This window comes from Lissotriton helveticus, chromosome 6 (genome assembly GCF_964261635.1).
Source record: "Lissotriton helveticus chromosome 6, aLisHel1.1, whole genome shotgun sequence".
Taxonomy (NCBI): Eukaryota; Metazoa; Chordata; class Amphibia; order Caudata; family Salamandridae; genus Lissotriton; species Lissotriton helveticus.
The window spans coordinates 1,488,554,665-1,488,581,411 of NC_136067.1; the positions used below are offsets into that span (position 1 = coordinate 1,488,554,665).

The 26,747-nt window shown below is 49.0% G+C and overlaps 1 protein-coding gene across 1 annotated transcript in view; it reads right to left on the bottom strand.

Moving 5' to 3' along the window:
- RYR2 (ryanodine receptor 2) overlaps positions 1-26,747 on the bottom strand; it is a 3,071,198-nt gene that overhangs the window by 311,001 nt on the left and 2,733,450 nt on the right. The window contains exon 92 of the mRNA XM_078648003.1: positions 10,522-10,538. Coding sequence (XP_078504129.1) covers positions 10,522-10,538 — 17 coding nt within the window. The remainder of the gene's footprint in view (positions 1-10,521; positions 10,539-26,747) is intronic.

Consider the following 26,747-nt stretch of genomic DNA (forward strand, 5'->3'; position numbering starts at 1 on the left):
AGGACTCTATTCTGACCGAGAGGCGCGTGCGAGATGTAGACCTTAGGTACAGCCTAATGTTCCCTACAAAACAAAGGTTGCAACACAATGGAAAAGTCTTTTTTTCATGTCCCCAGAGGATGCAAATGAGTGGCTCAACACTTTGGGAGGAGGGAGGCGAAAGGCTGCCACAAACTGCAAAATGGACAGTGGAACTGGCAGCGGCTGGTCCACACTCACAAAGAGAAACACCAATGGTAAGGAGGTGCAAACTGGTGCCCACTCATTGGGGGGGATTGTGGTACACGCGGATTGAACACTCAAAGACTCTGACTGCGTGTCTGATACCCGAGAATCATTCCTGCTCCACGGTGGAGACCACGACTGTTTTAGAGACAGTATGGACTTGTCCTGATGAAGACACGGGGAGAGACCCCAACACATTGGTGGGAGTGCCAACCCCGGTCTAAGAACTGCCCCCTGTGCCAAGGACAGCCGTTCTAGCCTGTGCCCTATGCTGGCTTGGTATGGTAGGTACTACCGGCTTCGTCAGATGCCTGGCTATACTGGATATTTTGAACTGTAATGTATATATTTGGTTACCTGCACCGGGCCCCTTGTTGAGCTCCAAGGAAATTATATTGCTTATAACCTTACTGTCGTGTTGGGGTGAACGTGGAGTGGTGTGGCTCACTGGTTAGAGGCGGCAGACCCGGAAGCAGAGAACGGCCCGGGATCAGGGTTCAATTCCCGACGCAGCAGGGTCATGGACCAGGGTCAGCGGACTTGATAATTCTCGCCTCGGTCCCTACTCTAACCAGGGATCACACTCGGCAACTCTGGGCATTAGCTTGCCTCATCTCTACAACGGCCCCCCACATTCGCCAGGGATGCCTGGTTTCACCTTGGAGATACCCAGTAGGGACCATCTCACAGGGATAGCCAGGACGGGTTCCCCAGCGGTCTACAGCGCCACAACGCCTCAGAGCAGCAGTGCGCTTTACAAGACACATACATTTACAATGTCTTATTTGGGATGCTATTTACCTGAAAGAGATTGCAGCCTGTTTCGGGCTACAGGCTCACCATGGCAGTTTGAGTACCCCATGTGTTGCTGCACCAGCGGCATGATGGGGTCTTAGCGAGATGCACTTGAGGAGGTTGAGGAATTGGCCTCTGTGGGAGGAGGTACGGGGGTGTTCTGGGTTTTGGCATGCAAATTGTGAGCCTGAGTTGTTTGGACACACTGCCTTTGAGAAGGGGATGGGGTTTTGGATACATATTATTGTTTACAGCTGGGTTGTTATGGTTGCTCTATGAAACACAAGGAAAGTTACTGGACATATGACTGAAGTGACAATGGAGAATGTGGAGATGGAGGGGGTGTAGTAGGGAGCATGGTTTGATATTGATTACTTAGGATGGATCAGACCTGGAAATTCCGTACTTGGACTGTTTGGGGACTCAGACAGCCTGTTAAGGTGAGGAGGGTGTATTCTTACCTGAGGAGGTAAGGGATCTCAGTGACTGTCATTCAGGAAACACATATTAGGGGGGACCTCATAGGTCAACTACGTAAGCGATGGAGAGTTCAGGTTTTGCAACCTCTTATTCCAATTATGCACAGGGAGCATTGATCTGAGTGGCACCGGGGACTGTAGATACAAAGGGTTGGTATGTTATTTTCCCAGGCATGTTAGACGCCAGAGCGCTCTGCCTGATAAATGTCTATGCCCTAATGTAGATGCCACAGATGTTAATGGCGCACGAATGAGAGCTTCAACTGATTATACAGGATTGGAGGTGATAGTTGCAGGGGATCTGAGCAGAGTTCTGGATGGTCAGATAGACCGATGCCGCCCCCAGGGTAGATACGAAGCCAGTGATGACTTGGGCATTAAGGAAAGTAATGTGAGGACTTGGTTTGCAGGTTGTGTGGTGAGAACACAACCTGCATAGCTGCATCTACTTATGTTTTAGTCCTGCGACTGGGATGCACAGCCGCCTTGATTATTGGCTGATGTCCGGTAACCTGGTTCAGGATGTTGTCCATATCTCCTATTTGGACAACTACCTTTTGGACCCCTCCCCTCAGTTGTTTTTGTACCAAACTAGTAGGAGAGCCTCTGGGGTGCCCCTTTGGCGGATGAAGGCAGAAGCCCTGGTGGACCCTTTTTTTACACATACTGTATCCAAGATACTGGTTCATTAAATTGAGGAAAGCTGGGAGGACACTGCCTCAAGGGGGGCTCTACCTCCCCACCACCACAGGTGATGGTAACCAAGTGGTAGGAGGTAGGGGGAGTAGGGAAGAGGCTGGTACTTCCCACGGAGGCAATGGGCTGGCATCAGGCACCAGGCAGTGGGCATCCATGGCAGGAGTTCTGGGAGCCACAAAAAACTCCTCAATCCTCCCACAAAACAAAAGCCCATACTACAGAGGCTAGAATAGAGCACTAGGTGACAGGTGCCAGGTACTACAAGTGCTATAAGCAAACCAGTCCCCCACACAGCCTGCTGGCGACCTTTGCATCTGCTCCCTCATCTTCCCTTTGAAACCCACGTTTACACCTGCCATCACCCTGCCCGCTTCAGCTCCAGATAAATACAGGCGAATCAGGCAAACCAGGCAGAATCATTCAGCAACCAGTGCAGCATCAGGAAGGGTGCAGTCGGGCAACAGTAATACAATTCACTTGCGACCGCAGCTGTCCGTAGTTAACAATTAGCCACACCTGGCAATAACCGGAAGCCGGTAGCTGGCCACCAGACCCAGCTGTAGTCTATGAGGCACCACAATCTTACTGGCCAGATTGGGGGCAGTATGGCGGGGAAGACCACCCTAAGACCCAGATGACTAGGGACCACACCACGGACTCCATAGACCTCAGCGTCGGAGAATCCAAACTGTCATAAACACAGATCAGGAGGCATTATCAGCTCATCCAGCAGCCCCTGGCCCCCAGCATCTCTGGCTCCCCAAGCCTTCTCCGGAGGTGATACAGCATAAGAGTCTCTGCCTGCCTTGAGAACCCAGATTACGGGATTCTTCCAATGGTCTACAATTGAGCGCTGGTCGTTGGCACAGAGATTAACACCCTAGATTCGGTGGAAGCCACTACACCAGCACCGACTCTTTCTTCATCAGACACAGTATCAGACATCACAGGTGATGGCACACGCAGTACCTATCGTCGTCTTATAGCACAAGAGCTTAGCCCGGGGCAGACTGCCCCATGGGAGCTGCCAACCTCAATCTCAATGTCTTGCTATGAGGAGATGCGTCTAACAACAGCACCCATTGAAGCTTCAGCCATATCGACAGCCACCACAGCTGCCTAAGACAGAAGTCGCTCTTCGCACCTCTTCGCACCTCTCTAGACCTACGGGCTTCACAGCTCCCTTGGAGCACTCGGCTCCACCCCACTTGGGCTTGGACGTGGGAGTCCTAGAACATAGTACAACCCAGAAGAAACAGCAAATCCAGCCAAGACAGCTCAACTCTCCCAGCCGACTACAAACCCAGAAGACATATACAAGATTCCCTCTGGAAATCCCTCGCTTGACCTTGCAGACAGCCAGCAGAGATCTGAGTGGCTCAACCATGTAGACTCACCAATGTTAAGCTCAAAAGAGGGACAGTGTGGTACAGTGCTCTAACCCACTCTGGGGTCTTCAACTCAACTCTGTCCTCACTCCTACTAGGCCCTCCTTTATCAGCGTCAAGCCTCTTTGATGAATCAGTGTTTGAACTAGGCCCAAAAGCCAAGACCAACCCACGTCAATATCCAACGACCCTCCTAGCAACCGAGGCTCTTCAGCCCAGGGCCACCATTTGTCAACAAACAACTTATCCACTTCAACAACACAATCAATAGATGTGTGAGCACAATTCACGCCATGGCCGTAGCTCTATCTTACCACTCAGACAAACTTAACGCCCAAGTAGATATTCTCTGCTCTTTAGCTACCCTCATTACAGGCAGTGACAGCAAACTGGACACCTTGAACAATTTGATCAAACGTGACTTGGCCCTTTTTGCAGGGTCATCCCTGAACTTTTTGCCTTCCTCCTGTATTTTTTCTGACCTGTTGTTGGATGTTTTATGACTCTGGGCACTTTACCACTGCTGATCAGAGCTAAAGTGCATTTGCTCTCCCTATTGTAAATTGATGTATGGATTAGTGACTCCTTGATTGGCTGGTTGGGTTTACTTGTCAGACCTTAGTACAGTGCAATGTGTGCGCCAAGGGCTTGTAAATCAAATGCTGCTGGTGGGCTTGCAGCACTGGTTGTGCCACCCACGGAAGCAGCCTGTAAAGTGTGTCTCAGGTCTGTCATTGCAGAGCCTGGTTGCAGTCTGGTATTGCCATGTGCACCCACTTGCCAGTCCCTAAACCTTCCCCTTTCTGCATATTAGTCACCCCTATAGTAGGCCCAAGGGCAGGGTGCATTGCAGGTAAAAGGTAGGACATGCCCAAATGTGTGTGGCAAGTCCTGATAGTGAATTACAGCCATTTTTGTTTTTCACTATTGCAAGGCTACTTGTTCCCCATAAGCCAGAATGGGCAATTTGATTATAACATCTTATAATCCTAACTGACTCAGGGAACTGGGTAGAAATTCGTGTTTAGTATGCCTGAACTCAGAATTATAAAATACATCTTTTTAGTGAAGTTGGTTTTAACATTCTGTGTTTGAGAATACCACTTTTAGAAAGTAGGTATTTTCTTGCCTCACTTGTCTGGAGATTGAGTGACAGGGGCTGGGGGATTCCTGGAGACAGGGTGAGTCAGCACAGGGCTGAATAGAGCTATCCTCATGTAGATGGGTGGGAGGAGTTGCACCTGGGACCTGAATAGGTCTGGACCTGCCCTCTAAAATGCTGGCTCCACCTCCTGTGGTGAGTCTGATGTCCCTGGCTCACACTGTCGAAGGAAAGAAGGAATCTTGTCAACAAAGTGCTCCAGGACTGCACAGAACTGGTTTGGACTGGGTGCAGGACCCTCTGCCTTCAGAGGACATAGGATTTGCTAGTATAAATATGGGGACCCAGACCCCAGAACTTTAGATCACTTTTGGGAAACAAGAATAACCTTTGCTGAGGAGAGGAACCAGAGAGAAACTGAAGGAGGAGACTATCCCTAAGCTGAGTGCTGTTTGGGGGATTGGCCTGCAGTGGTTCCCTGACTTCCAAAGAAAGGAGAAAGGAATTTGTGCTACTTTCAAATCAACTTGTAAAGGATCTCCAAGGGCTTGAGATAGAGCTTGACTCCTGCTGAAGTCTCAGGGACAACAGACTTCACCAACCAGCACCCCTGCCGTCCGTTGCTGAGAATTGAAGTGCCGGAGAGTGTGTCGCAGGGTTTGGCGCGGCTCAGAAGAATCGTTGAGTTGCCGCACGGTCGTCGGGGGTGCACGCATCATTGTAGCATCAAGAAGAAGACGCCATTTTGTTTCATTGCACCGGATCTTCATCGCATCAAGGCTCTGCTGATCGCATCGCCATGGAAGCGCAGTAGGGATCCGACGCATCACCGTTCTTGTGTGTAAGGAACTGACGCATCACCTTCCCTGCAACACTTTCATTGTATAGCGTTAGGCATCCAAAGGTACATTGAACTTAAAGTGTTGCATTTTACATCTAAAGAGAACTAAGCTATTTCTACCATTTTTAAAGTGCAGTATTGTGGATTTTTGTTGTTTGTGGTGTTGTGTTAAGTCTATATAAAAATAATTTATTTTATACTCCAACTTGTGTGGTGTCCATCTGTAGTGATGTCACTGGGTTACTGTATGTGTACACAAATGCTTTGCACACTGCCTCTCCGATAAGCCTGTGTGCTAGTTCCAAGCTACCAAGGGGGTGAGCAGGGGTTATTTTAGGAGTGTACCTCCTTACCCTGACAAGATGCAAGGGTCCCTATTTGGTCAAAGGTACCTACCTCTGCCAACTAGACACCCCCAAATCTAACAATGACCAAAACTCAGTGGAAATGGACGACACTCTAACTCTGGGAGGCACCTGCCTGTGCTCCCTAATTCTAAACAAACTGGCCACCCTGCCACAAGCCATGCAAACCCTGCTGCAAGACCTCAACTCGCAGATCCCCTCCCCCAATTTCACAGGAAGAGAGCACACTCCACAGCTCCCTCCCAAGGAATTGAACAAGATGCAAGGCCTCTCAAAACGACCTGCCACAAATATAGGCTCAGCTACGACAACATGTACAGTTCAACAAGTCGGCAAAGCAGCCTACTCTCCTGCTCAGGTGACATTCAGACAGCCGCCTCATCAACTTATTGGTATTTCTTCACAGTCCAGTGCCACACCACCGGCTAAAGTACGCAAACATTCCTGCAAACGACTAAGGAAACAAAACCCAAAAAGCTCCAATCACCATAAAAATGGAATTGTTTTAGCCTATCTGCATCAAAACACACTTAAACACAATTTCTCTCCCTTTGGATGCACCACCCGCAGACTTGTTTTCAAATTCTTCATCAGCAGACCTGGCAGTGCACAATCAAACAGATAAAATTTGCCCAGTGGCAGCAGCAAGTGCCCACACTATTCAGCCCTTAAAATTGGGCAACAGACAGTCCAGTCCCAGTGTCAAGATCTCCCAACGACTTAAGAAGAGCCATTCCAATCTTCCACAGGTACCTCCGCCTGCGCTGTCTGTCCAAACAACACAAACAGCCAGTCAAAAAGACTGTCCGAGAAAAAAAGCTCACAGAAAAACAGCCACCCATCCAAGTCTGAGGTGGGAACCATTGAATAGAGCACACTATAGTGAAAAACATGAATACTCCATCCAACTGCACCATTTTCCGGCTCAAACTTTGAGAAGTCAGCAGATATCCCGGCAATCAAATTTTTCGAGCCAAGAAGAAAGCGCAAACCAGATCCTACCCAGGTTTCATTCCTTTCTTTCACATGGGTAGAAACTATCCTGGCCAACTGAACAGTCTTCGAAAGTTGTGACATAAAAATAGAATGAGCAAGGGTCAAAGGACATCCAACAGCATTTCAGCACCAACATAATCATCCGATTTTTTCTATACTAAAAATGCACATAGATCCCAAGGTCCGAAAATATCCGCAGCGCTCACCTGCACTGTCCCTCAAAGCAAATGTGCAACTGTGAATGAAAGAAAACAAGGAGGACATGACCCTAGCAAGACTCCCTAGGTCTGTGGCTCATCAACGGTCGCTTCCGTGGCGACATCCCCCCCCCTCGGCTGGACAAGAACCGTGGGCAAGACCATCTCCCATATAGATGTCAGCCTCTGCACAGTGGGACTATTCAAACACATTGGAGATTTCTCCTTAGGCGAGCGCCTTGACAGCGACCACTGGCCGCAACATATCAATCTAGCTATTAGCTTCTTAAAACTGGAAGCCGCTCCTTCTACGAGCCTCGGGGTGTGGATAGAAAATGGCAGAAATGGGGCAACAAAATCAGCCAGGAAATTAAGTCACGGATAAGAGCCCAAATCATGAACTACCACCCCATGGCAACTCTCCCATTAAACAATGGGCATGCTTTGTCGTACAAATTCAGCAGGAATTCCGAGTTAAACTAACATTAGGCGCCAATCCACGTGAACTGATTATAACAAAAATCAGACTAACAGGAGACCTGAAGCTGTTGAAAAGAGACATCAACTGCAAACTGCGGTCTCTCAGCAAGCAACCGTTCTCAACAGTTGCGAGACCAAGCATGAGCAAATCAAGATCTCTACTCAGGAGAGCAATTTGGCATGCCAAAAGGGGAAAAAACAAGAATTTCTGGCTTCAACTGCTAGTTGCAAGCAGGGAAAGGAACACCAAAAAATTCTGGTCATTGAACCAAGCTACAATAGCCAGCAGGAGATGCACAAAATGCAAATATCTCAGAACCAGTGCGGGTTTCATTTCTGTCGGCTCATTTCTTATCTCACCGGCACGTTCCTCCAACCTTAGCAGCGCCAAGCAACCTGTCTGCATCTAAGAAGGCTAGCAATATGCCAGGCATCTTAAACCCTCCTGAAATTTGCAGCAAAATCGAAGAACGTTGCGCACTAAAACTGAGAAACTGAGCGGGTTGTGAAAAGATGGAGCCCCCCGCCTCAATGGGTTTCCTACTGCCCTGTTTGCATCCGAGCCTTCTTTCTGTTCTGAGACACTAACACCACTTGTCAAATACTATTTAGCAGCCAAGTCCAATCCAGACTCTTGAAGAGGATCCACAATCCAATTGATCTTCAAAGGAGGGGAAAAATCAGATCCACGTCACTACCGGCTTATTGCACTGATCGATAATGATGCCCTAATTTATGCCACCCTCCTACTTGATGATCTCAGAGCCTGGGCAGAAGATCACCGAACCAATTCAGCTTTAGAGACTGATGTGGCTCTCCCTCGAACCAGATAGCTCTGGCCCTTATGTGCGACAAAGCAGGTAGAGACAAAGGGACACTCTACTTTTTGGGCTTCAAAGCAGCATTTGAGAGCATACCTAGAGGGCTGCTATGGTGCAAGCAAAGGGATTGAAACTTGGCAGATGTCTTGTTAAGAGCAATAATGCAGCTGTACACTAACACCTGAGTGCAGATCAAACTGAGAGATGGCTCTGCATTTCAAGGAGGATTAAACACAGCTCTCATTGGCCTCTGTGTTCATCATCCTTACCTGATCTGCCCCAACACGCCCCATTGGGACTGCACCAGGCTAACCACTTAACAAAATGTCAACTTCTCTCTATTCCAGCCGATGGTCTTATATCCAGGCCGCCGGCCTGCAAAACCAGCTCACAATTCCCTGCGCAAAGTTGGCTTCTTCTCATGCCCTGAATGCCGACACCCTCTGCTTTAAAATGCACCGTCTGGTTTGTACCAGGCCAGCCTTAGTGCAAGAGATCCTCTGATTTTCATATCTACTGTTCAATACCTAGGCCTGTGCCTTGCGAATTCGTATATTGTATGCAACTCCTTGGACTCGTTCCCCTAACTCCAGTTGACAGTTTACATTTGGACTCATTTTATGCGAAACTTGCATTAAGCGCATAAAACTTTCAGTGCATAGATGGCTTCTTTTTATGCCACTTAAGCTGGTTCGTCCTGTGTAGACAAGCACTTAAAATGTTTCATCTGGAATACATCCAGGCAGCCTCAAGCAATAGAGCTTTTGATTTCCTTCTTGACTGTTCAACTTTCAGGCCCATGCCTTGCAAAAGTTACACATGGTTTGAAATTCCTTTGTGTATAGCTGGTCCCATGTTATGCATTGTTGTTCCTTAGTTTTACTCACTTCTATAAAGACCTGCTTTTCTCTCTGCTCACGTTTTTAGCATTGGGTCCGACCCCTGTGCCTTGTGTCGAAGTCCGACTGTTTAACCTTACTATAAAGGTCTACCCTGCTACACGTTTTATGTATTTTACACCTTTTTTAGCATTGGGTCCAGCACCGGTGCCTTGTATCAAACATCTCATCTTTAAGGTCTACCCTGCTACATGCTTTACGTGTTTACACCCACTTCAGCGGGCCTAGCAACGTTTTTTGTCTTTTGGTGTTATTACATTTTGTATTTCTCAAAGCGTGTTACTGTTTGTAAAAGGTTTCTATTAACCATAAAATAAACATTGATACTTGATACAGTGATCTAGCCATTCTGATGGTAAAACATTGCCTTTAATAGAAGGAAACCTATTAGAAGTACCATTCAAATTGTAACATATTACATTAATGGATTCCCACATAAATTGGAAGCAACCAATATCAGCTAGGCTTGTTATGTAATTCTCTGCTGGTGCAACATCCATCTTCTCTAGTCTTATGTTAAAGTTCTCAGGAGGTATAGATTTAGGTATTTGATGACTACGGGAACAATAGCATCCAGTAAAGAGTACTCTATAAGGTCTGGGTATAGGATTTGAGTATTTGATAACTAAAGGCACAATGGTATCCAATAAATAGTTTATATTCTATATTTCCCCCTGAGTGTCAGTCAGTCAGTCAAGGTTACGTTTATTTGACTATTGGTCTTAAAACAATATAAAACATATTTCTGTACAAAGTTCTAAAAACATACTCAGTTCATCGCAATTTCTATAATCAATTCCCCTTCAGTATGCTACTTGAGTTTCCATAAAATTCTTTCTAAAATCCATACCTGCAACTGTTACCAAAGTATAAACATTTTAAAAACAAATTACATTCCTATTTATACAATATATTTCTAAAACATTCAATCAAAACTTTCTAAAAAATCTTATACATTCCATCATATCCTTCCAGCCTGCGTTTCCTTTTACATAAATACCCTTTTTACGGCTTTCATGTACTTAGCAATAGCTATTGCAATATCAAGATTTGGCATATCAGTAAGCAGTTCAATTGCCTGGCTTCACAAAAAAGTGCCGTATTTTAAAAAGATAGGGTGCAAACACTGCTTCTGCTGATCTAGCAATTTTAGGCAGTCCACTAAAATGTGTAGGTTATCTCTTTTTGTACCCAACCTAAATACACATTTACCATCCGATTGCCTCATTTCTACTCTCCTTTTCCCAATAGCTAAATCAGGATTAATGCCGATTCTCAGTCTTAGTACTTCTGCTCTAAACCGATAACAGGGTAGTATGTCCAGATAAGGATACCAGGATTCTTTCACCCAACTTTAAGGACTGGTCGAACCAGACCCCGAGATATTTATACTCTTTCACTATTTCCAAATTAATTTGGCCCAGATACCAATTAAACCTTAGGTCTCTCTTTCTAAAGCATAAGAGTCTTGTTTTTTTCTCTATTTATAGTCAAGTGCTTTACCTCACAGTATTTACTAAATACATCTAACTTTCACTGCAGGCCCATCTCTGTCTGATCAAATATCACTAGCTCATCAGCATATAATAGACAGCGTACATGTTTACCATTCATTTTTGGGCTCACACTTCTATCAACTTCCAGGGTCTTAGGTAAATCTGCCCAAAAATTGAGAAAAGAAGCGGGGCCAGAATGCAACCCTGTCTCAATCCGTTATTAATCGCTATTTTTCGTGTCAAGGACCCAGCTGTATCTTTAATAAATTGTGCCCAGTTCTGGGTATGAAGCTCCTGGATTATCTTCAGTAGCCCCTCCGGGATGTCGCATTTTTTCAACAACTCCCAGAGGCAGCCCCTATCAACCAGGTCAAAGGTTGCGTGGAATTCTACAAAACAACAGTAAAACTTCCCTCTTTGTTCCATCGAGTTCCGCGCCACTGCCCATAGTGCGAAACAGTGGTCCATTGTGGAATTACCTGCCTTAAAGCCTCCTTGTTCTGCTGGCATGATAGACCGCTGTTCCACCCAATCTTTCAAGCTACTCAATACTATTTTGGCAAATACTTTCTCGCCAATATCCAGGAGGTTAATCAGTCTATAATTCTTTGTGTCACTTCTATTCCCCTTCTTATGTATTGGGCGAGTCTACTTTGGGAGCCAGTTGTTATTGGGGCAGATACTTTTTTGGAGAGTCCTCCCTTACCTGCATCCTTCACTCGATACCCGGGCACAGCCGCAGCTCGTCTCACTCCTACCGCCGCCACTCAATCGTGGCCACTGTGCGGAGGGGGACCACGAATCCCAGCGTCCCTTGTGGCAGAACCGGAAGCGGCCACATGTAATCTGGCACCTGGAGGCGCTCAAATACAAGCAGAGCCTGGGTGGAGCGGGCGAGTCTACTCTGGGAGCCAGTTGTTATTGGGGCAGATACTTTTTTGAAGAGTCCTCCCTTACCTGCATCCTTCACTCGATACCCGGGCACAGCCGCAGCTCGTCTCCCTCCCGTCGCCGCCACTCAATCGCGGCCGCTGTGCGGAGGGGGACCACGAATCCCAGCATCCCTTGCGGCAGAACCGGAAGCGGCCACATGTAATCTGGCGCCTGGAGGTGCTCAAATACAAGCAGAGCCCCGGTGGAGCGGGCGAGTCTACTTTGGGAGCCAGTTGTTATTGGGGCAGATACTTTTTTGAAGAGTCCTCCCTTACCTGCATCCTTCACTCGATACCCGGGCACAGCCGCAGCTCGCCTCCCTCCCGCCGCCGCCACTCAATCGCCGCCACTGTGCGGAGGGGGACCACGAATCCCAGCGTCCCTTGCGGCAGAACCGGAAGCGGCCACACGTAATCTGGCGCCTGGAGGCGCTCAAATACAAGCAGAGCCCCGGTGGAGCGGGCGAGTCTACTTTGGGAGCCAGTTGTTATTGGGGCAGATACTTTTTTGAAGAGTCCTCCCTTACCTGCATCCTTCACTCGATACCCGGGCACAGCCGCAGCTCGTCTCCCTCCCGCCGCGCCCACTCAATCGCGGCCGCTGTGCGGAGGGGCACCACGAATCCCAGGCAGAACCGGGCAGAACCGGAAGCGGCCACAGGTAATCTGGCGCCTGGAGGCGCTCAAATACAAGCAGAGCCCCGGTGGAGCAGGCGAGTCTACTTTGGGAGCCAGTTGGTATTGGGGCAGATACTTTTTTGAAGAGTCCTCCCTTACCTGCATCCTTCACTCGATACCCGGGCACAGCCGCAGCTCGTCTCCCTCCCGCCGCCGCCACTCAATCGCGGGCGCTGTGCGGAGGGGGACCACAAAACCCAGCGTCCCTTGCGGCAGAACCGGAAGCGGCCACACGTGATCTGGCACCTGGAGGCGCTCAAATACAAGCAGAGCCCCGGTGGAGCGGGCGAGTCTACTTTGAGAGCCAGTTGTTATTGGTGCAGATACTTTTTTGAAGAGTCCTCCCTTACCTGCATCCTTCACTTGATACCCGGGCACAGCCGCAGCTCGTCTCCCTCCCGCCGCCGCCACTCAAACGCGGCCACTGTGCGGAGGGGGACCACGAATCCCAGCGTCCCTTGCGGCAGAACCGGAAGCGGCCACACGTAATCTGGCGCCTGGAGGCGCTCAAATACAAGCAGAGCCCCGGTGGAGCGGGCAAGTCTACTTTGGGAGCCAGTTGTTATTGGGGCAGATACTTTTTTGAAGAGTCCTCCCTTACCTGCATCCTTCACTCGATACCCGGGCACAGCCGCAGCTCGTCTCCCTCCCGCCGCCGCCACTCAATCGCGGCCGCTGTGCGGAGGGGGACCACGAATCCCAGCGTCCCTTGCGGCAGAACCGGAAGCGGCCACACGTAATCTGGCGCGTGGAGGCGCTCAAATACAAGCAGAGCCCCAGTGGAGCGGGCAAGTCTACTTTGGGAGCCAGTTGTTATTGGGGCAGATACTTTTTTTGAAGAGTCCTCCCTTACCTGCATCCTTCACTCGATACCCGGGCACAGCCGCAGCTCGTCTCCCTCCCGCCGCCGCCACTCAATCACGGCCGCTGTGCGGAGGGGGACCACGAATCCCAGCGTCCCTGGTGGCAGAACCGGAAGCGGCCACACGTAATCTGGCGCCTGGAGGCGCTCAAATACAAGCAGAGCCCCCGCTTCGCGGGACGCGCCGGGCGAAGCCCGGGCAAAGGGCGGGCCCTCTTAGGCCCTCACAGGCCGGAGGAGGCCGGGCTGGGCCCCCCCTTTGATGTGCTATTTACGGCGAGGACTGACTGACTGGTAGAACATGTACTTGTTTCCAGTAAGCAGACCCATTTAATCTTTTATGTGGCCTATTTGAGTATTGTTTAATGTATGTTTACAGCTCGGTCTGCGATAATATTACAGCTTAAGTGTGTTCTGCCTAGGTACTCACAGCATTAAGTAGGCACTATGACCTCACCTGCCCCCAAAGTAACATCCTCAGTGGGTGGAGGAGTAAAACGAGGGACATTAGACAATTATATTATCAGGGCAGCTACAGGAACTGACAGGGACATCGCACTCGCTGAACGACGGGCCGAGAGACGTCGCTCTGTTGAGCTTATTAAGATCAAACGATCATCTCTGGGCCCGCTACAGCTAGCCATGTCACCGCATCCCAGCACGTATTGCGAAAGTGAGGGTCCTGATACATCTCTTGGAGATAGCATTCCATTACTTCTCCAAGACATAACCCCTCCTCCCAATCTAAATAACGACTCGCTCATAAACCTCTCTGCTTCTTCAGGTAACATGACGCGAGAGGCAGAAGCCTTCGTAGATACACCGTCACTATTGGTAGAGACTGCTAAAAAACGTAATAAACCTTCTAAAAACCCACGACAACAAGGCCCTCCCCCGAAAAGAAGGAGAAAGGGGGGGAGTGGATCACAGAGAAATAAGATCAGTCTCATTGATCTTCCCAAATCTAAGAGCTCTTCTTCTGACGCACCCACATTACCCGCACCAGTTATTGAATCACCCTTCCCAATACCAGATCCATTTGGTACTGATTTATTGGGAAGCATTGAAAAACTGGTTACATCTCTCACATTGCCTTTAGTAGAGAGACTACAAAGAATAGCTCAACAGTTGGGGAACTTAGAACAGGCAATCAATGAAATCAAAGAAGGAATTAAGGATGTACCAGTGCCCCCACTAGTGCCTACAACTACTGTATCATCCCCAAACGTTATTGCTCAAAAGGCGGCAACAACTACAAATCAAATTAAACTGAAAACCCCAAAACCAATGCCCTCCAAAAAATCCCGGCTAAAAGTGAAAAATAGTGATAAAGTGGCTCGGGTGGGTGGAAAACCTAATCCTCTAGGAAATCCTCAAAAACCTATCGGCCATGAAGATTCTGTGAGGCCATCCTTTCCTAAGAGGCACAATGTGGACTGCCTCCGGAAGCAGCTCCACTTGTGGTGGTTCTCACTGGAGTCCCGGTTTTGGAAGATGGTAAGAATGAAAACCAAAACCAGTTAAAAAATAAAGTTATATTTTGGCTCAGACAGAACCGACCACTACCTCCTAATGTGAATGGCTAGGACCCAGTATAAAGAATATTACGGGGGATATCATTATAATAAATTTTAGAGACATAAGGGCAGTCAGATATATCTTAGATTGGTTTCCTCCCAACGGCAGTAACGCAATTACAGCCCGTGATTTGCCCTACTTCTATCCTAGATATCTTATAACCCCTGCTACTAATCCCAGGCCTCTAGTCCATCACCAGGATGATTGGATCAGACCCTTATTCCAACGTGAGGTTGAACGCTTTAGGCCTCAATTTAATCATCGAGACGATCGCCTCAGACCTCTACCTCAATACCAGGATGCCTCCTTTAGGTCCCTACCCCTACATCAGATCGATCACTATAGACCCTCATTTCAATATCAGAACGATCACTTCAGGCTTCCAGACAATTATTATCCCTCACTGTGGAATAACCTTCTTACCCAGGAACGCAGTTTCAATCATCAACTGACTACAAGACCATTTCTGATCCTCACCCAGAATCGATTTAACATTCTGTCAGGAATAGATGATATAGAATGTCTAACAACCACCCCAATTTCTTTGGATAACTTTAATCTGCACCCCCTAGACAAGCTGACCATATCCCAAAAGGCCTCCCTATCTGAGGACCACTGTGGCAGTTTCTCTCGCTCTAGCGATCTTCCAAACAAGGCCCCGGAAAATAGTATCTTGAATGAAGGGCCTTGGAACTTAGCACAAGATCCCTCTCCGTTGTCTCAAGGTCAAACTGCGGAAACTCAAATTCATGCTAAACAACCGTATCTTCCTCCCAAGGTACAATCATCTAGTAGTTTGACCCTTTCCATCATATTCTGGAACATAGCAGGCCTGCGTCCTAAAGTCGACCAACTTAACTGGCTAGAAATAATTAGAAATCACAATATAGTATGCTGCCAGGAAACATGGTCGGTGTCTGCTATCCATCTTCAGGGGTACAGATCGTATCACTCAAGTGCACGTCCTTCCCTTTTTGGTAGACCCAAGGGAGGATTATCAGTATATGTATCTAATACCCTCCCATTTAAGGAAATTGTTGAAATAAGAACTGAAGAGAATTATCAGATCCTCAAACTCTCAGTGAATTAAGGGCATACATACTTTTTGGTGAATTTCTATAACAATCTGCCACCACCTGAATTCGTCAAAGTCCTAAATAGGATAACCTCTGTTTTAGATGAGCAACGGAATAGATGCTCCTTTTTGCCTTTTAAGTTGATATGGGGTGGAGATTTTAATATTACTTTATGTAAAGAACATAATAAGACAAATTGTGGTATCGTAGATGAGGGCGGGAGACCTCTAACACATTTCGCTCACTCCAGTGCTGGGAACACCTTAAATGAAAAGTTCTTTACCCTAGGACTGGGGTACGCGAATAAATTAGTTGAGCCCCCAATCGACTTCTCCCCCACTTTTCACGGCAGGGGTTGTAACAGCATAATTGATTTCATCTTGATCTCCAACTATATGAAGGACGAGCTGCTCACATTTTTAACCGGTGATGATATTAGTAGTGATCATTTCCCCAACAGTGTCACCATCTTAGTGCAGAACACACGTAATACAACTGGTAACCCTGGGTTATTAGACCAAAAAGCCATAAGCATAGATAAAACCAATGGCTATTCGGTTAAATGGTCCAAAGTAGATCCGGATGTTATCACAACAAAGGTCATTACCAGAGCCCTTTCTATGCTAGAAACATGTTTAAATTTGCATTCCTCTGCAGACCAGATTCTGACCAGTTTTATTAATATCACTAAGGTAATTAGCGAGGAGTTGCTTCGTAAGCAAAAGCAGAACTTCTCGCAAGAAAAAGGTTGGTTTAATTCTGAATGTCGTAAGGCCCTTTCAACCCTAAAAATTGCCTTACGTAAACCTGAGAGGGATCAACTTGAAATTAGGAAGCTGAGAAAGCTTTATAATTTGGCCAAAAAAAATGTAGGCAAGAAATGAAAAAAGATCTGTGGGGGAAGCTTCATGAGAGCTGTAATAGAAAGGATAGTTTTATGTTTTGGAAAGTGGTTAAATCACCCTTCTTGACTGATGTGAACCCTGGCCTCAGTATTGAGGTAGCAATAACAGCAGAGGGATGGGTCTCTCACTTTTCGAAAATATTCTCAGCTAAAAGTTTCGACTCAAACGAAAGTGGAAAGGGAGATTTTCCATACACATCACCTTACCCTATCGAATTATCTTTCAGTCATGATGAAGTACTTAATGCCTTGTCATCTTCTAAGTCTGGCAAGGCCCCCGGGCCGGACGCGTACCTTTGGATATCTACACCCATACGCAGGAGCTCTGGTTGCCGGTACTGACCAGAGTAATTGAAGCAGCTCTAAAAGGGGGCCTTATAAAATCTTGGTCAACCTCTACCCTGCTGCCCATTTTCAAGAGGGGAGACCGCAACAATCCTGCATGTTACAGGCCCATTTCCCTCCTGGATTCTCTTGGTAAAGTCGCTGGTCGCCTGATCCTAGATCGATTGCGGGTCTGGTCTGAGGACAATAACATCTTGACAGACCTGCAATACGGCTTCCGGGAGGGCCTGGACACTGTGGAGCAGGCGTTGAATCTCTCGCTTCTTATTGGGAAATATGTCCAGGCTAAGAAAGGTAATCTCCACTTAGTCTATGTGGATTTGACCGCAGCTTTTGACTGTGTTTCACATTCAAGGCTGTGGTCAATCTTAACAGAACTGGGCGTAGACCCACCAATAATATCCTTCCTACGCGAGCTGTATTCGGAAGCATCGGCCAGGGTTAGATTTGGGGTGAACGGTGAGCTCACTCCCCCCTTTGCAGTCACTAAGGGAGTCAGACAGGGGTGTGTCTTGGCTCCCTTTTTATTTAACCTCTACACGAACGGCCTTGAGAAGGCCATGCTAGAGGGGAGTCAGGACTTACCAGCTATCGCCCGTCGTCCCATTCCCGCGTTACTTTACGCGGACAATGCGGTGATCATGGCGCGAACCCCAATACAACTCCAGATTCAGTTAAACTCCTACTGCAAATTCATGGCCTCACTGGACCTTAAGGTCAATATCAAAAAAACTTTTGCTATGCATTTTGGTAAAAAGACAGCCAAGAAAAAAACGATATTTATTGAAGAAGCCCAGTTGGACTGTACCAAGACCTACCCATACTTAGGTATTCTATTTGATAACACTTCTTCTTGGAAACAGGCCACTAGTAGTAGGCATCTCCTAATACTGAGAGCTACTTCTGCCCTTATTGCCTTTGCGCGTAAATTAGGGAAGCCTCCCCCAAAAGAACTTATGCAAATATATTATGCAAAATGCCATAGTGTATCTGTTTACCGTGCTGGGGTGTGGGGCCACGTACCCGTGGACATCTTACAGAGGGTAGAGAATAATTGTATTCATTTTTTGTTGGCCGTCCCACAGTGCTCTCCAACGTTTGGTTGCCATATCAAACTGGGCATGGATTACATTGCCGATTATATTAAAATTCAGCCAATATTATTATGGCACCGCATTTAGTCAACGGAGCAGTGTAGTCTAACACGTGCATTAATCTTAGACTGTTTGGGCCTAGACAATTGGTCAGATATCCCGAGGCTGTCCTTTGTACACAACTTTCTTAAGGATTTGGATCTTTCTACATATTTTAAAGAACCTTCTATTTTATCCACTATTACAAGAAAGACCTTAAGAATGTTATGTTTGTCACATTTAAGGGAATTACGTATAGCCCAAGAAATTAATAAAGTCTCAAACCGACAAATTTTAACCATTCAATGTACTCAGGGCATTCAACTGTATCTCACCTTTTGTCTGACCACCTACGAAAAATATTTGTTGACCCGGTTCAGGTTCAATATGTTTTTCCGTCTGGTTACATTTCCAAAGAGACAAGATTGGTCGACTCCAATTACCCGCTGTCCCTGTTTTGGTATTTCTGAACAGTCCACTATCCATGTAATTCTGTTCTGCAAATTTTACGAATCACCTCGCAAACGTTGGATCACTCCAATATTGTTATCCCAGGGTTTGCGAAGATGCCGTCCTGCCCTTATGGCGTTACAACATTTAGAATCAGTATCAAATGCTAAATGCATAGCCATGTTTCTTAAAAACTGTTTGAAAATTCGTTGCAAACATGATTAATTGTAGTTCCAGCGTTTTAATAATTTTTATCGTTGAAAAATGAAGTGTGTATAGCAATTATGTCTGGTTTTATATAAGTATTCTGCGGAAACAAAATCTTTTACCTATCAATTTTAGTTATGAAAGACTTTAATCTGTAAATGTATATATAATGTTTAATTCTATTTTATTGTATTTTTATGACCCTGTATGAAATTGTTTACTATGATTGTTGCTTTTATGATTTTATGCTTGCTCTAAAATTGAATAAAGCTTTCTACTACTACTACTAATTGACCCCCTCCAATTTTGAGGGATGTGGCCAGAGTCTAGAATGATTTTAAACATGTGGTTTAGAATTTCTGCCCACCAATTTACCTGGGTCTTTATTATAATTGCTGAGAGGTTATTGGCCACTGCTGCCCTAGTTAGTATTAGTTTACTTATAGTTTTCTTTACATTTTCAGCTGTAAAGAGAATTGTCAAATCATCTACCTCACCTCCCCAGTATCTTTGTTGATTTATTGCAGCCATTTCGCTAGTTCCATATAATTCTCCTAGATGCTCTTCCCATGCCGCCTCCTCCACTAAGCAGCTCAGCATCCCTGGGGTCCTCCTGGAAGCTTCTTGTATTAGTCTCCAGAACTGTTGTACATTTCATGATTCGATTGTTTCCAAAAGTTTCCCCCAACATTTTTCTTTAAAAACCCTTTTCTGATTCCTAATTAGTAGCTTAAACTCCTTTTTCAATTTATTCAGGATTTCCTGCCTAATTGGGTCATATTTTTTCTGTTGACGTCTCTCTTCTCTTTTTAATAGCTTTTTCATTCTCGCACACTCTGAAATAAACCACCAAGTACTTGATCCTTGTGTTGTTTGATTATCAGTCCGGCCGACTCCCTTATTTTTTCATTCTAAGGCATCGCACAAGATGTTCTATTGTTTCTTCAAACCATGACACATTCTGCCCTCTTACATTTTCCAAACTTGCTGTCAGTTTGAAGTTAGCCTGTTTTTAACATATTCCTCCATTAGTTTTGTTGTCAGGAGTTTGGGGTACTTCACTTGCTGAGGAAGTATTATATCATGGTGGATTGTGGGCCCGCCACATAATTTAAAGTACAAGGGATTATGGTCATTACCTTCTCTTGGGGAAACCCAAAATCTTTCCACCACTGCAAAGTTCCATGCTTGCATGAACACATAGTCAATAGGCAGCCGCGGACGGTAGTGGGAGTACCTGCCGGGCGGTGACATGGGGAGAGGGATGGACAGGGTGGGGGGTAGTAATGTATGGATTACGGCGTTTAACAGGTAAGTAAACATATATATAAATAAAACAAATGTTTTTGCGCGTACTGCATCACATTTGGTGATTTGGTAATCCATACATGGTAATCCCCCAACCTGCCCCCCCCTCCCCACGTCATCGCCCTGCAAGTACTCCCACTACCAGCCACGGCAGTCAATAGGGCATGTTTGTGTACCTAACTTAAAGGTTTGTATTGCTGGGCAATCAGATTCCATCCTGCCATTTAAACAGAACAACCCCATTGAGCTCAGATACTTCCCTAATGAACAAGTTACTTACCTTCGGTAACGATATATCTGTAAGAAACAGTAGTTAGTATTAGATTCCTTACCTTAGAATATCCCCAGGCGTCAGTCTGGATCCAGAAACTTTTGCGTAGCAGTACCCCTGCGCGTCGGTAGGCGTCGTCTGCAGGCGTCGTCTGCAGGCGTCCCCTGCGGCTCCGCGTCCGTCGTTGGCGTCGTGCGCCTTGATGACGTCGCTGGAGTATATAGACGCCGCCTCCGCGCGCTGACGTCAGTTCTTTGTACACAGCTTTTCCGCGCCAGAACACGCAGAGCCATGTAAGAACCAACACTGGTGCCATGCGAAACTAGGGCCCTGAAGGGGATGACCTTAACCCTATGTATCAGTTCGCAGAATGGGGAGGATGGGTGGGGCGGTAAGGAATCTAATACTAACTACTGTTTCTTACAGATATATCGTTACCGAAGGTAAGTAACTTGTTCATCTGAAAGAAACAGGTTAGTATTAGATTCCTTACCTTAGAATAGATACCCCAGCAATACCAACCCCGGTGGTGGGTCTGCGAACCAATACAGCTTACACCAGAAAGTCCTGGAGGACAGAACGGCCAAAGAAGCCATCCCTCCGGACTTGACTGCCCAGGCAGTAGTGCCTCGCAAACGTGTGCAGCGAGGCCCACGTAGCCGCCTGACAAATGTCCTGCAAGGGGACTCCCCGGCCCAGGGCAGTAGTAGCCGCCGTGGCCCGAGTGGAATGGGCCCTCAGCCCAACAGGAGGCTCCTTCTGAGCCAAAGAGTAGCACACTTTGATGCACAGGACGACCCACCGAGAGATGGTCCGTTTATGCACCGCCCGTCCCTTCTTCGCACCCACGTAGCCAACAAACAGTTGGTCATCCACCCGGAACTGGCGAGTGCGATCCATATAAAATAAAAGCGCACGTTTTGGGTCCAGACGATGGAGCCGCTCTTCATCCTTTGAAGGATGCGGAGGCGGGAAGAAGGAGGGTAAGGTGATGGACTGCCCGATGTGAAAAGCAGAGACTACTTTGGGCAGGAAAGAAGGTCTAGTTCTCAGAACCACCTTGTCTGGATGAATGGACATGAAAGGAGGTTTGACAGAAAGAGCCTGGAGGTCACTAACTCTCCTGGCAGAGGTGATGGCAACCAGGAAGGCCGTCTTTAAAGTCAGGAGACGGAGAGGACAGGAATGAAGTGGCTCAAAGGGAGCGCACATCAAGAAGGTCAGAACCAGGTTCAAGTCCCACTGAGGCATCACAAACGGAACAGGTGGATACATGTGCGTGATGCCCTTCAAGAATCTCGTTACAATAGGGGACTTGAACAAAGAAGGTTGATCAGGCAGCCTTAGAAAGGCCAAAAGGGCAGAAAGGTAGCCCTTGACAGTGCCCAGAGCAGAGCCCTGCTGGGCAAGAGAGAGGAGAAAGAGGAGAACCTCGGAGAGAGGGGCAGAAAGAGGGTCCACAGCCTTTGCTGTGCACCATGCCACAAATCTGTTCCACCGGCAGGCGTTACCGACTTTGTGGAGGGACGCCTGGCTGCCAGAATCACATCACAAACTTCAGGAGGCAATTCAAATGGCCTCAACTGTCGCCGCTCAATCTCCACGCATGGAGGTGGAGACTGGACAGGTTCGGGTGGAGGACCGTCCCATGCTGCTGCGACAGAAGGTCCTCCCGAAGGGGCAGGCGGATCGAGGGACCGACTGACATGCTGAGTAGCTCGGGATACCAGTACCTTCGAGCCCAGTCCGCAGTCACAAGGATAACTTGGGCCCGGTCGCGCCTGATCTTCTTCAGCACTCTGGGCAGAAGTGGTATAGGCGGAAAGGCATACAATAGACCGCAACTCCACTCGCGCCGAAAGGCGTCGCCGTGCGAGTGCCGTCTTGGAAACTCCAACGCGCAGAACTGATGACATTGCGCATTCTCTTCTGTGGCGAATAGATCTAACCAAGGCTCTCCCCATTGCAGAAAGAGGCCTTTCGCCACGTCCGAGTTCAGACGCCATTCGTGATCCACCGAGCACCGACGGCTGAGTTCGTCCGCCCTGGCGTTCAGAGAACCTGCCAGGTGTTGAACCGTCAGAGTCACGCTCTGACGTTCCAGCCATTGCCAGAGACGCAGAGCCTCCTGGCAAAGGGTCCACGACCCCACTCCGCCCTGCTTGTTGCAGTACCACATGGCGGTGGTGTTGTCCGTGAACACCTGCACTACACTCCCGTTGACAAAGGGGAGGGATGCCTTCAGTGCTAGACGGATCACCCGCAGCTCCAACAGGTTTATATGGAGCCGGGACTCCGCCGGAGACCAGATGCCTCTGATCTCTGCCTCTCCCAAATGGCCTCCCCAGCCCTGGAGGGAAGCGTCCGTCACAACCACGTGCTCCGGATGGGGAAGGGAGAGGGATCTGCCTCTGACCCAATCGCGGTCCGTAAGCCACCACTGCAGTTGTCTCGCAGTGCCCTCCGAGATCAAGACATGGTCGGACAAGTTGCCCTGATGCTGGGCCCACTGAAACTTCAGGTCCCACTGCAGAGCCCGCATCCGCCACCGGGCGTGATGCACCAGAAGGATGCAGGAAGCCATCAGCCCCAGCAGCCGCAGCGTCAACCTGACCCAAACCCGGGATAACGGCTGAAAGATAGGAATCAAAGCCTGTATATCCCAGACCCGCCGTTCCGGAGGATAAACCCGAAACTGCGCCGAGTCGAGAACCGCTCCGATGAAAAGGAGCTTTTGAGAGGGACACAGGTGTGATTTCGGCACATTGATGGAAAACCCCAGCTCGTGCAGGAGGTCTGCCGTCATCTGAAGGTGGTGGACGACTGTCTGGGGCGAGCCCGCCTTCAACAACCAGTCGTCCAGGTAGGGGAAGACTGAAACCCCCAACCGGCGCAGATGCCCCGACACACGGTGGTTCTGCGGTGGCATGGCTGGAGGAGTGGTCTCGAAGGGGAGGGAGTAGCCCCTTCGGACGAGCTGCAGCACCCACCTGTCCGATGTGATCGCGCGCCAGCGGGAGTGGTGATGGCGAACCCTGCCACCCACTGGCGACACATGGGCCTGAAAGCACGGACTAGGAGGATTTGGAGGCCGATGCTGCGGGGGGAGGTGTGGTCTGACCTCACCGTTGTCCCCGACCGCCTCCACGGCGGACTCCATGAAATGTGTTGCGGCGCGTGGCTGGCAGCACGTGTGGGACCGCCCCTTCCTTGGCCACGAAAGGAGCGAAACGAACCCGTAGGTTGGCGCTGGGTCGAGAGACCCAAGGACTTGGCCGTGACCCTGGAGTCCTTGAAGCGCTCCAGCGCGTGGTCCGCTTTGTCGCCAAACAGGCGACTGCCATCGAACGGCATGTCCATCAAGGCATTCTGGACATCTGCCGAAAAGTTGGCGGACCTCAGCCAGGCGTGGCGACGAATCCCCACCGTCGTGGACATCGCTCTGCCCAGCGAGTCGGTCGTATCAAGACCACACCTGATGGAGTATTTTGCTGCGTCTCGGCCTTCAATCATAGCCTTGCCGAGCTTTGCCCGTACCTCCTGCGGGCATTCTGGCAGCAGGTCCGCGACCGTATCCCACAGAGAGTGGGAGTAGCGGCCCAAGAGGCATGCGGTGTTGCAAGACCGCAGTCCCAAACTCAGGGATGAGAAGACCTTTTTTCCATACTGGTTGTACCTCTTGGATTCCCGGTCGGGCGGGGCCGACGGGAATGCGGTCTGGGAAGTCGAGGCCTGGATAACCAGACTCTCAGGGGTCGGATGGGTGGACAGGAACTTGGGGTCATCCGGACACGGACGGTGTCGTCTGGCCACGTTCCTATCAACAGGCGAACCTGAAGCGGGCCTGGACCACGTGCCCAAAAGAACGTCAGACAAGGCTTCGTTGAACGGCAGCAGTGGCTCCTGTGGGCATGACTGCAGTTTGAAGACCTCAGTGAGGATGTTAGGCCTCACGGCCGCGACGGTGAGCTCAAGGTGTAAGGCCTTGGCCGCCCTCATCAACACCACTGAATAAGCAGCCCCCTCCTCCGAAGCCACAGTAGGAGGCGAGACAAAGCCAGGGTTAGGAGAGTCATCCAGACCACTGGCGTCACCCAAATCTCCTGTCCAGTCCACATTGTACTGACACTCGCGTGACAGAGGGTCCTCAGACCCCTCCCAACCCTCTCCGTAATCTACATCTTCACCATATTCGGAATCAACAATGTAGACCGGCTCCCCGGGGTCCACAGGCCCCATCGGCGTCGGACTCGGCGTCGGGCGACGCCGGTCCGACTCCGCGTCCGGAGTCGGAAAGGGTATGGGGGCGGCGCCACCCAGAGCCGGCGCCGGAGCACCGGCGCCGCGCGGGGGCGGCGTCGGGGGCAACCCCGGAGAGGCCGGTAGACCAGCCGGCGTCGACCCTGAGGGTCCCTGCGGCGCCGGGGTCGGAGCCGTCGGCGGCGCCGGGGCCGGAGCACCCGACGGCGTCGAGGCAGGAGCACCCGAACCGCTAGGGCCCCTGGACGGGAGCACAGGGCCCGAAGGCGCCGTAGGCCCCGTCAGAGGAGACAGTGCCCTCATGGCCATGAGGAACTCCTCTATCTCCGCGGGCGTCGCGCCTTGTCCAGGGACCGTAGGGTATGGAGCAGGCCGCGCCAGCGACTCACGCGAGCCGCGGGGGTGGGGCCACCCGAACCCCCGGCCGCATCGCACGAGCGTCGGGGGGAGTCGGGGGTACGATGACGATGCCCCGACTTCTTGTGTTTCCTACCTGAGGAACCAGAGGAATGGCGACGACTTCCGGAGCGCTCGTGGCGGCTCCGCGACCGCTCCCTCGACCGCTCCCTCGACCTCCGGCCGGACCGGGACCGCTCTCGACGCGGGGCCGACACCCGCAGCTCGAGTAGCTTGCGGGACCGCTCCCGCCTAGCTTTACTCGTCAGGGCCCGGCAGTCGACACAGTCGTCCACGGCGTGGTCGGGGCCCAGGCACCGGAGGCAGAGTCGGTGATGATCCGTGACCGACATCGTGCGGTCACAGCCGTCACAGTTCTTAAAACCGGGCATCCTACCAACACCGTAAGAAAATTCAAGGATTCACAAAACTTTGGTCAAAAGACCGGAGTACTGCACTTCTCGGATCTGCGCTAACTGGCGCGGAAAAAAGAAGAACTGACGTCAGCGCGCGGAGGCGGCGTCTATATACTCCAGCGACGTCATCACGGCGCACGACGCCGACGATGGACGCGGAGCCACAGGGGACGCCTGCAGACGACGCCTACCGACGCGCAGGGGTACTGCTACGCAAAAGTTTCCGGATCCAGAATGACGCCTGGGGATATTCTAAGGTAAGGAATCTAATACTAACCTGTTTCTTTCAGATGTTAATTCTTGCCTCGTAGAGGGGCAGTTGGGAAATTCTGCCAGCATTATGTTATATGCATGCAACATTTCTTTGAACCATGGGTCGTATTTTTGGGGGTTTAGTTCATGATTGAAGTCACCCATTACTATGATCGTATCATTCTCATACCTGTCACATAATACCTCTATATCTTCCTTAAAGTGTTCCATCTCCACCTCATACTCCTCCTGGGAGCACCATTGCATATATACATTCACCAGAACCATATTCTTGTACTACTTATCTATAGTCAGTAATGTTACCTTACAGGCAAGCAACCATTTACATGTTATGTTTAATACCATCACTTTTTTTACGATCCTTGTTGAAATAAGAGTCATGAGCCCCCCCAAGGGTCGACCAAACTTATTTTTCCTAGCTGGCTTGTGGAATTGGGAAAAGCCTTCGATCTCAGGGGTTCTGTCACATAGCCAAGTTTCCTGGAGACATATAATATCTACCCCCCCGGGCTAGTTGTTTTACATTTTTTTACTTTGTTCTGCCCTCCTAGCCCATTATATTCCATGATGTAAATATTAGGCTATGCGACTCCCCCTTTTACTAATCGATATCGCTCAGGCAGTCTGCCTCATTCTGATTCCACTGGGAGAGACCTGGGAAACTATCTTCCTTACTCCAGTTGCCCCAAGAGGTACACAACTCTGCAGGCTCCACTGATATTTGGATATTATCTTTTTCCCCACGTTCTCCAACTATCAGCTTTATCTGCTTTCTCCCCAATCCAGCATGGCAATTTAAAAATTTCCTTTTTGGTTGATAAGCCCCCTCCTCTTCTGGTGCTAACCTTATCCCTTCTTTTAGGCGTGGTACCAAA